Here is an 11,050-nt window from a genome sequence, read left to right as displayed (position 1 = left end):
CACGTATAGGAAGACAGGGGTTGGGATTAAATTATGGACCCTCTCTCAGCTTGAAGGTAACAGGATGGAGAAGTAGGGAGGCACCGGAGCGGCTTCAGGATGATCACCTGCAAGCTGTGAGCAATAAGTCTTTGGTTCAGGCCCCGCCTTGAGGCCCCGCCCTCAATCCTCCGGGCCCCGCCTCCAGCCCCATCCAGGCCCCGCCTCTCCTGGCCCGGCCCGCTGCCTAAGGTTCTGCCGGGCGGAGGGGGCTGAGGGAAGCCGCAGCTGCAGATTCGCTTTGAGCCCCGGAGCCTGGGATCGCGCCGCCGACACCGGGGAGCTACTAGCTTCCCCGGCCCGGGCCTCAGCGCAGCCGGCTGGGCCATGGCAGCCGCCGCGCTCCGGGGCCGTCGCTGAACAGCCGTTAAGCCCCCCGCCCGGGTCCGGTCCGCGCTGCCGCGGCCCAGGCTCTGCTCAAGTTTCCGCCCAGAAGCCGAAGCGACCGCGGGCCCCGAGCTCCAGGCTCGCCCGCTCGCCCGCTATGTGGGGCCGTTTCCTGGCCCCGGAGGCTGGCGGCCGGGACAGCCCCAGCGGGGCCCGCAGCTTCCCTGCGGGTAAGGAGGACTGCGGGCGGGTGGGGTGGCGGCCGCCAGGGCTTCTCCGGAGTCCGCGCCCTAAGGCCTGCGACCCCCGCGGGGTGACAACTCGGCTCTTCTGGGCCGCTCGGCCGGGCTTTGTTGTCCCTCGTGTGGTGTGCGTGGCTGCCCCACGCGGGACGCGGGCGGGAAGGTCGCTGCGGTGTCGCCCGCAGCCGCTGCTCCAGAGAAGCTGCTGAGGACTTGGTCGCCGTTTGAGACCCCCGAGGGGGCGGCAGCTCTTAGAAAGCAGGTCGCATGGCTGCCAGGGCTCTCCTGGGTCCCATCAGAGCCCAGCCACCTTCGAAACGGGGCTCAGGGAAACTGGGGGGTTGCAGCTTTGCGGTGTTGGTTGTAGGGACTGTTAGAATCAGGCAACCATTTCATGCCTGCATCACCCAGAAGTTGTGTAGGAGCCACTGAATTATAATAAATCTTCCCCTAACGTGGAATAGAAAAAGAAGAGTTGGCTTGACCATGACAAGTTATCTAATGATGACAGTCTAAAGGGCACTTTAATCTGAACTGAATCATGAACCCCTTTGAAAAGCTGAAAGATACATAGATTTTTTTCTTCTCCCCCCCACTAAGAGAAAAGGGCTACTTATTCCTATGCAGAATTTCTCCTAAACATTTAGGTATTTTGGGGACTCATGGGTGGTAACCCTGTTCTACAAAGTGTTAGAACTTGACTTGTATAACTTAGAGTCAGTTGTGTACCTTTTGCAAAACTGTTCGAAAAGAAGCATTTTGTAGGAGTCCTTTTGTGGTATTCTCTGTCTTTTTGAAGATACCATGCAGGCACATTGCTACTGAAATTTTGAACAATGAAATTCTGTGACAGTTTAAATTCTAAACTATCAGTAGTCCTCAACCTTCCTAATATTGCGAACTTTAAATGTTCCTCATGTTGTGATGTCCCCAAGCCATAAAATTATTTTCATTGCCACTTCATAACTGTAATGTTTGCTATTGTTATGAATTGTAATGGACGTAGTTGAAATGTGACTCTCATGAGGTCATTTGACGCCAAGGGGTCGCGCGACCCAGAGGTTGAAAACCATTGGTTTAGAACTGTAATGTCTGTATGTCTGTCTCTATGTGTGTGTGTGTATATAATGTATATATGTATGTATGTATGTATGTATGTCTCTTACACTTTATTCTTTTATACCCTCCCATAATAGTTTTAGAATAGAGATTAGAATAGCTGTGAATTTAGTAAAAATATATGCAGGGAATCATTTTCTAAAATATTTACTGGTTGCCTTCAAGAGTAGACAGACATTTAGAGGTTTCTGATGCTTACCCAGTTGTTGTGGGTCCTGGCCTGGAAGTGGCTTTAGTGATGGAGAAGGTACTCATTATCCCTGGGGGCCAAAGAGAGTGATTTCCAGCTATCCATATATGTCAAAACCCATCTGTGATGTCTTTGTAACCTAACCTCTAAAATCTTACTCTTGGTAATGGCCCTTGTTGGAAGTACATCCCAGAAGCATTGTATCCAGGTTTCCATTGTTTTCTAAGAGAACATTTCAGAGTTAGCAGTTAAATAATTAAAAGGCTTCGATGTTACACTGCAGTTTCTAGACATTGACTCTTCCTAGAATATAGAGGAAGAAAATAATGTTTAGATTTAAGGGATTCAGACAAGATAAATCTTTATAAAACTATGTGTTCTCAGCTGACAGCAGTAAGTCATAAATCACAATACTTCTTTCCAATGAAATAGTGGAAAATTTCATCTATACACTGAGTGTGGATTATTTGTATAGCAATGGTGATGTAATTATTTTCTCCTTGAGCTGATATAAATACTGAAATTATTTAAAATGAAGTTTTATAAGATATTTAGATAAACAAGTGTAGTGTATCTAGCAAATGATCTGAGTGAAAGTCAGGATAACGTTAGGGCTGGTTCATGTGGAAAGCATCTTTTTCTTACAAATGTGAAGAAAATGTGTCCTGGGAATACTTACTGTATGACAGATATACCCTTTGGCTAATTCAAGCAATTTTAGGATCTATATGATGATAACAACAAACAAACAAACAAACAAAAAACCAGTCTTCTTTCCCACTCCCTCTTCTGAGTACCTTAGCATAGACTGGCCTTTAACACAAAATTGCAATGTAGCCAAGACTGGCCTTGAGCTACTGATCCTGCCAAAAACTCTTAAAGTGCTGGGGGGGAAATCACAGACTTGTGACATCTGCCAACCCAGCCTCCTGATGGAGTGTATTAGCAATCTGTTTGGTTCTGAGACAGTAAATGATTTTCTGATATTAAAAAGCCCGTCTTTGTATGCACAAAGTTAATTCTGGGTGTTCTGAAACTGGTTTATGCAAATAGGTGATTGACTAAGGGGAAAAGCAAAGGTAAGAGAGTGTCAGCTTTCTGCAGTGGAAAGAAAGTTGCTGCTGCTGTGGTGACATTTAAGGATGTAACAAATGGGAACAGTATGTATACTTTAGAAACTACTAAGCAGTCCTTCCTCCCTCCCCTTCTTCCCTCCTTCCCTCCTTCCTTCCTTTCCTTCTTTCACTCATTCTTTCTTTCATTTTAGCATTTAGTTGTGTTTTGTCTTTATCCAGTATTTCAGGTTTATGGCTAACCTTGTACTGAATAAAAGAAAGAAAAACCAAAATGAATATTTTCTTACATTTCCATGCAAGGTCACATAAAGTCTTTCCCGTATACTTAAAATATAGCTAGATGGCTACTTTAAAATTGGATAAGTGGTGTTTTTTGACTTTACAAGTTATCTAGAGAATAACTTGTAAAAATGATTTTTAAATAATTTTGACTTGAATGTATGTATTTGTAATCACTCTTTTTCAGAACGTAAACTAGTATCAAAGTTAATTGAAAGATGGATATATTTTCCTTAGGCTTTTGAAATCTAGAATTAGACAGCGATATTTTGAGTACTTCTGCTTACAATAAATATGTTCCTTAAAATAGAACACACACATACACACACAGTTTTACTTTGTTTGAGACAGGGTCTAAATATGTAGCCCCGGTTGGTCTCAGACTAACAGTAATCCTCCTGTTTCAGGTTTCCAAGTGCTGAGATTACAGGTATGAGTCACCATTCCTAGTTTTGCAAGACATATTTCAAAATTAAATATATCCAATCCTTAAAATATTTTGGAGTAGAATATTATACTTTTAAAACATGCTAAAAATGTTACAGTTAGCAAGTTACAAGCACAGTGTTGCTTGCTCATTGCTTTAAGCTTTGGATTTGCATCTTCAGAGTGGATACATCACTTATAAGCTGCTTCGTGATGTCATAATGATAGTGGTCATAGATTACAACAAGTGATGTTTTCTGCTATGGTTTGGAGTTAGATGCACCTCAGAGCACTCTGGTAACAATGAGTGGTAACAACCCTGCCAGCTAAACTCAAGTGGACATGTTCTTTCATAGCAGTCATTGGGCATGAGGGGTGCATTACAGCTTCTGTGACATGAACTTGATTAGTAATTGGAATTTAATCACTGCTTGGATTGAATGAAGCTGGTTTATTACTCTGAGGTCAGGAAATAAATGGTGAGTTGAGCTGATGACACCTATTATAAATTTTTATGGATGTTGTGAACAGAAAGGTTTTAGTTACAGTTTTTCTGTCTAGAAGAAATATGTGCACTGAGAAGATAATTAAGATGTGCAGTATCTTTAGATACTATTTTACTGAATTATAGCTTAATTAGTTCCTACGAATTATGCATTAAATAAGAAGAGTGTAATCACCCATGTAACATTTAAACCCCAACATATTAACTATTATTACTGATTTAAGGATTTTTATGTTTTCTGCTTTAATCTTTAAAATTATTCAGAGGAGAACAGTTTATTGTGGAAGGTCACTAATTAAGACCATTCTTAAGTACTGGCCATAGTTCCACCTGTCTTTAATCTCAATGGAGTAGTAGAGGCAGTAGGATTGTAGCCCATTAAAAGCCAGCTAGGTTTACATGGTGACTACATTTTGAGATCCTGTCTCAAGAAACCTAAAACCAGACCAAGCCAAAAATCCACACTCAAAAACCTCCTACAAACACAACACAGAATAGGAAGGACCACCATAGCAACATCAAATTTCTTTTTATACTTATATTTTATTTTACCTATTTTTATTTGAAGTAGAATTGCTGTCTAGTATGGTGCTTTCCACATAGATGTGTGTTTTTGTTATTAAGTATTAACCATATGTCAGGTTTTATACACCACCATGATGTTATACGACTGAACCAGAAAGTGAAGGTCCTCGCTGTAGTGGAACTTATTTTCTCCTGGGGAGAAGATGGGCAGTAACGAATACATAAGAAGCTAGTTCAGCTGGTGGTGTGTACTGGGAAGAAAAGGAAGCCAGAGAGTATGGGCAGAATAATGCTTAGCAGCCTGGTCAGAGAAGGTGCTGCCCTGCTTCACGTGAAGAGAGGTGGGGCTTAGAGAGTTTCAGGAATCTCAGAACCCAAGCAGTCCTGAGCATGATGAGCAGAGATGTGAGGTGAGGAGGCCCTGATAGTAATGCAAGGCTCTTTAAGGAGGGATTCATTTTGTTTTGGTTTTGTGTTGTTTGAGACACAAGGTGTTATTATGTATCCTTGGCTGGCCTACTTGCCCTGTAGGCCAGGCTGGCCTCAAACAGAGATCCGCTTGGCCTCTGCGCCCCTAGACATCAAAGGCATGCATCACCATGCTGGGTTGGATTTTATTCTGTCTGTGAAACGAAGTTATGGGCAAAGGAGATGTTGCTGTTCATTCTTTCACTCAGTGCTTGAAGCTGGCATTGCTTTGTGGACTAGGGACAGGAAGTGGACATTCTCTGTTATGATTGTAAATCACATGTTGATTGTGTAGGGGAAGAAATTGTGAAAAGGTAGAATCAAGAGTAGCAATGAGAGAGCTGATTTTTGATACCATTGTTGTTATTAGGTAAGAGATTTAGATTAGGGCAGTTACATGAGGTTTTGAGAGAAGAGAATAGGTTCTGAATATTTGTGAGAAATAAAACTGATAAGATTTGCTGATGGTTTGGTGGTGTCAAATAAGGGAAACGAATCTAAAGTGAGTTCCTAGTTTAGCTTCTGTAAGTATAGTGGCTTGAGGTTGCATTTTTCTGCAGTGTGAACTATAGGAGGTGGTGAGGAGTACTGGGGGAAGAAGGTTAAGTGTGAAGTCTGATGTCCGTTTTAGAGTTCAGGTGAGATACTGAGTGGGAAGTTGGTATATAAGTATAGGCCAGAGTGGAGGTCACTGCATCTGGAGAGAGAGGAGTTCCCTGTATATAAATGGTATCAATTATGGGAGCTGGGTGAATCACATGGAGAGATTATAGAAAAGATAGTGGGGAATACGGAACAGACACTAGAGGACTGAGCTGTGAGACACCAGTGCTTCTGATCAGGTAGAGGAGGATGAACGCTCAAAAGAGATTAAGCAAAAGAAGACAGGGGAGAGTTGTAGAGTCAGGAGAATGTGGTGTCTGGTCATCAAAGTCTCATACGTCTAAGGTAATTTTAGCTAGGTCAGAAGGAGATGGTTGAATGCTACTGACACTGTCAGTGGGGGGTTTAAAAATACCAACCTGGCAGAAATTAGCTAATTTCATTGCATAGAGATTGAGTGTTCAAAAAAATGTTGGAGTTCTTAAGCTAAAGACACCACCTCCCTGGCTTGCTGGCAACCTGACCTCCAGTTTCAAAGTAGAGAAGTGTCCAGGGTTTGCCTAGGACTGAAGAGTTTCTTGGGATGGATGCCTTGACTGATTGCTATTTCTGAAGAGTATCTGCCTGCTGTTAACAGTGTTCCCTCTTATTGGAATAGGAGACCCTCCCTTCCTCCCTTCCTCCCTTCCTCCCTCCCTCCCTCCCTTATTAGAACAAGGGTTTGCTGTGTAGCTTTTGCTGGCATGGAAATTACTGTGTAAACCATTCTGGCCTGGAATGTATAGAGATCTGCCTGCCTCCGCCAAGTGCTGGGTTTAAAAGTGTGCACCATCACATTGGCTTTGATTGGTACTTCTTTCTCACACTTTTACTAAGTGTTTTCTGAACTGATACATGTAATCTTTTACTACTCTGTGGGTTCTTCTTTTTCCCACCCTTTATTCCCCCCCACCCCCATTTCACCCTCTATCACTAGATAGGAAAGAAAGGATAGATAGGAGAGATATGGGGATCTCTTAATCTAATTTATTTCTTCTTGTTTCTTCTTTGAGCACAACTAATAACAAATAGCAGCCAAACCCCTTGAATGACCACCAACCACCAACCCTGCCTCTCAGGGCATTTACATACCCTCTGAAAAGTTTCCAGAATTCCAGATATCACACAATTGCAGAAACTATCTGCAGCTGGCAAAACCATGCCTCTGCTAGAGCATGAGGCAAATCATAGTCGGCTGCTTTGGACAGTCCAAAGCAGCCCCATATCTTCACACCTGGGATTAAACCAAAAATATTTTCTTATACTATTTCTGTGTTTTTAAAGAAACCAAAACTCCACAATTCTCACTATATTTTCCTCCTTCTGGTTTAGCCATTACTTGTGCTGAGTCTAGAAGGAAATTATAAACATTTTCTTTTTTTTAATTTTTCTTGGATATTTTCTTTATTTACATTTTAAATGTTTTCCCCTTTCCAGATCCCCCCTTCAGAAACCACTTGTCCCATCTCCCCTCCCCTGCTTCTATGAGGGTGCTACCCCACCCACCCACTCCCATCCTTCCACCCCGGCATTCCCCTGCACTGGGGCATTGAACACCCTCAGGCCTAAGGGCCTCTCCTCCCACTTATTTCCAACAAGGCCATTTCTGCCACATATGTGGTCCCACTATGTGTACTCATTGGTTGGTGGTCCAGTCCCCAGGAGCTCTGGGAGGTCTGGTCTTAAACAGACATTTTCAGTGAAATAAGTGCTTTTTGGGTCAAGGTTTTCAGGAGCCTTCTCCTGCTCAATTCTAGTCTTTATCAGTTTTGATGGTATCCACAGCTTTTCATTTCCTGTGGGACTATAAGTAAATGCATGTCCCAATGCAAAACTTTCAGTGGCTTCTATTTTGATGTTAATACATCCCTATAGTATATAGGGTGATTTAATTCCACTGTTTTTTGTTTTTTCTATAACTTTGGTGATTCTCTTGCTGAGTGTTGAGGTTTTTAGTTCAAGTTGCTCCTTGACTAAAATGGCTTGTAATTTTCATTGAGGAGCCTTGAGCTAGGCCCCCCATTTTTGTTTCCCAGTGGCAAGAAGCTGCCTTGGCTATCTTTTGGATCTGTACTTCTGAGTCCAGTGATGGCCTTTGCATACATACCCTTGGAAAACTAGTCATTCTTTCTGGTTTACATTTAGAAAAAAATCATTGCCCTTAGAGCTGTCTTATTTACAATATTTTTTGCAAATGACCCTATTTCCTACAGTTAAAGTACTGGGCATTTCAAGATCTGACACTTTTGGTGGCTTGGTCACAGTCTCTTTGCAAATGACCATGTTTTCCACAATTGAAGTGCCAGGCATTTTGATGATATCATACAAACTCCTTATCAATTTGTCCATAGGGGCTGCTTGTGTTCACACTGTCAACACCTGCCTTGCATCAGGGTCTGGATAGGGCTTTGTTTACAGCTGAGACCAATCTTTGTGAAAATGCAGTGAAGGCTTCTCCAGAACCTCTTATAAAATCCTCTTTGTAAAAGAGGTGGACTTTCAACTTTCTCTGACCTGAACACGGTTCTAGTACAAATTCTTTCCCTCTTTCCTCCTGTGGGAAACTCTTGGGCTCCTCAGCTTTGTGCCAGGCTCTTAAAGCTGCTAAATGACATTATTCTATAACATCATTAAACTGAATCAATTCTTGTATACCAGAATACTGCCCTTCACCCAGCAATTCATATTTTACTATATCTGTTCCACTTGCTCTATTTTACTGTTCAACATTCTTGGCTTCTTCCCTCCACCATGTTAACCATTTAACTGGCCTGTAGTACAGTTGTTAGCCAATCCCTTGTAGTCTTTGGGACTAATTTTATTTTGGGTAGCCCAGTTACTTAGAATATGTTTCACATAAGGTGAGTGCAGTTCATATGAAATAATAGTCTCTTTAAAATGCCCTAGATCTCTCATTTTTTCAGGATACCATTCTATCTCATCATAACCGTCCATACTATTAGCATATACTGTATGACTACTGGGAAAGCTGATAGTGTTCTCATAACCCAGGGTTGCCCCTCTTTCAAGTCCAGTAGTGAGGTTAGTTCAAGATTAATTCTCTTTCGAAGCAAACTATTTTTGTCAAATTGCCTTTCTGTTTTTTCAGCTTTTCTCTGACCCAAATGCCCTCCAGCACAGCTTCATGACTTCTTTCCTCCTGAGGGAAACTCCTGATCTCTTGCTCAGTCACTAGGACTGAACCTTTTTGTTCTCTTCCTTTTTGGTGCTTCTTGCCTCCCAAGAGCTTCCATCTCTACCGTAAACCTTTCCAGTTGCACTGCCAACTCTTTTCCTTTCAGAAAAGAGAGTAGAGTGACTCCTTTTGTTTTTCCATTCTAGCCATTTTTTTTTTTTTGTTTCAACCCCTCTATTTCTACCTGCAGTTTTTTCCAACTGCTTAGCCATTCTTCCATCCTTTTTATTTTATTTTTTATTTTTTATTTGGAAACAGAATATATGAAGAAGAAAAAGGGTGAAAAAACTAGAAAAATCTCCTCTGGGAGCAAAGCAGGACATATCCCAGTGGTAGCAGCCACATATATTTTTGCTGGCATCTTGGAAAAAAAAAAAAAACATTCCTTTGTGCTCTGCCATTTTCTCTATGGCATTTGAAATAAATTTCTCATTTTTTTTATCAAGTTTCAAGCCGCATATTGAGGTGTCACTTGTAACTAAACTTTTACTATTTTGTGGGTTCTTCTTTTTCCCACCCTTAATCTACCTCCTAGATAGGAGGAAAAGAGGGATAGTGGGGGGGGAGAGAGAGAGAGAGAGAGAGAGAGAGAGAGAGAGAGAGAGAGAGAGAGAGAGAGATCTAATTTCTTCCTGTTTCTCCTTAGAGCACAACTACTAACAATCTGCAACCAACCCCCTTGAATGACCAACAATCACTAAGTCTGCCTGTCAGGGCATTTACATTCCATCTGAAATTCCATCCAGAATTCCAAATGTCACACAATTGCAGAAACTACCTCCAGCTGGCAAAACCATGCCTCTGCTGAAACAGAAGGAAATCAGAGTTGGCTGCTGTGGACAGTCCAAAGCAGCCCCATCTGCACACCTGGGATTAAAATGAAAATACTTTTTTTTTTAAAGATTTATTTATTTATTATATGTAAGTACACTGTAGCTGTCTTCAGACACACCAGAAGAGGGCATCAGATCTCATTATGGATGGTTGTGAGCCATCATGTGGTTTCTGGGATTTGAACTCAAAACCTTCGAAAGGGCAGTCGACGCTCTTAACCGCTGAGCCATCTCTCCAGCCCCCAAAATACTTTTTAAAATAATATTTTTGTGTTTTAAAGGAAACCAAATTCCAGAATTCTCACTACAGATACCCAGTGTCTTAGTTAGGTTTTTACTGCTGTGAACAGACACTGTGACCAAGGTAATTCTTATAAGGACAGCATTTAATTTGCCTGGCTTACAGTTTCAGAGGTTCAGTCCATTATCATCAAGTCGAGACCATGGCAGGATCCAGGCAGGCATAGTGCAGGCATAGCTGAGCCTTCATATGAAGGCTGCTAGCAGAATACTGGCTTCCAGGCAGATAGGATGAGGGTCTTAAAGCTCACACTCACAGTGACACATCTACTCCAACAGGGCCATACCTTCTAATAGTGCCACTTCCTGGGCCAAGCATATACAATCTGTAACATCCAGTGATTAATTATTCATTTACTAGGTAGTTCTAACTTATAATTGAGATAGTAGACAGGATTTTAAAATACTTTAAAGAGAATGAACTCAGAAACTTTGTCCTATGCCTTTAACATCGTGGGTATCAAGTGAACAAAATTTGCTGATAATAATACTTAGGTTTTTTTTTAATATTAAAAGTCAAGGTCTTACAAATGAACTGCAGCTTGTAGTTATCCTCAGAAGTGGACTGTGTGTCCTGTTTAAAGTTTCTACCATTTGGATACATTGTTTTGTGGAAGAAGACTGTGCCTGTCTGCCATAAGAATGACACATATGGCATGATCACACGGAGTCTGATGCTTTTCTGAAGGTTTCTCATCACTGTACAGCCTCTCTTCCTAGTTGAAGAATAAAGAAACCTTTACTGGAAAGTAAATCCTTAAATATGAGGATCTGAAGAAATAGATATTTGTATTCTCAGAATTTCATTTTGAGATATTTTAAGTTTTTATTTTTGCATTTACATTTATTATTCATGGTACTTATATGTTTCTAAGTACTAGAA

The 11,050-nt window shown here is 41.6% G+C and overlaps 1 protein-coding gene across 3 annotated transcripts in view; it reads left to right on the top strand.

Moving 5' to 3' along the window:
• Nucleotides 1–224: 224 nt before the first annotated feature.
• Cep85l (centrosomal protein 85L) overlaps nt 225–11,050 on the top strand; it is a 109,879-nt gene continuing 99,053 nt past the window's right edge. For 2 of the 3 annotated variants that reach the window (XM_021174136.3, XM_021174135.3), the window contains exon 1: nt 3,786–4,177. Coding sequence is in view for 1 of the 3 variants with exons in the window: in XM_021174133.3 (XP_021029792.1) it covers nt 524–596 (73 nt within the window). In the remaining 2 variants the exon portion in view is untranslated. Of the gene's footprint in view, nt 597–3,785; nt 4,178–11,050 lie in introns of those variants that run through there. The other variant, XM_021174133.3, reaches the window with a different exon arrangement.

Source organism: Mus caroli, unplaced genomic scaffold (assembly GCF_978045245.1).
Source record: "Mus caroli unplaced genomic scaffold, Mus_caroli_1 scaffold_9, whole genome shotgun sequence".
Classification (NCBI taxonomy): domain Eukaryota; kingdom Metazoa; phylum Chordata; class Mammalia; order Rodentia; family Muridae; genus Mus; species Mus caroli.
This window is presented reverse-complemented; position numbering and strand designations above follow the sequence as displayed.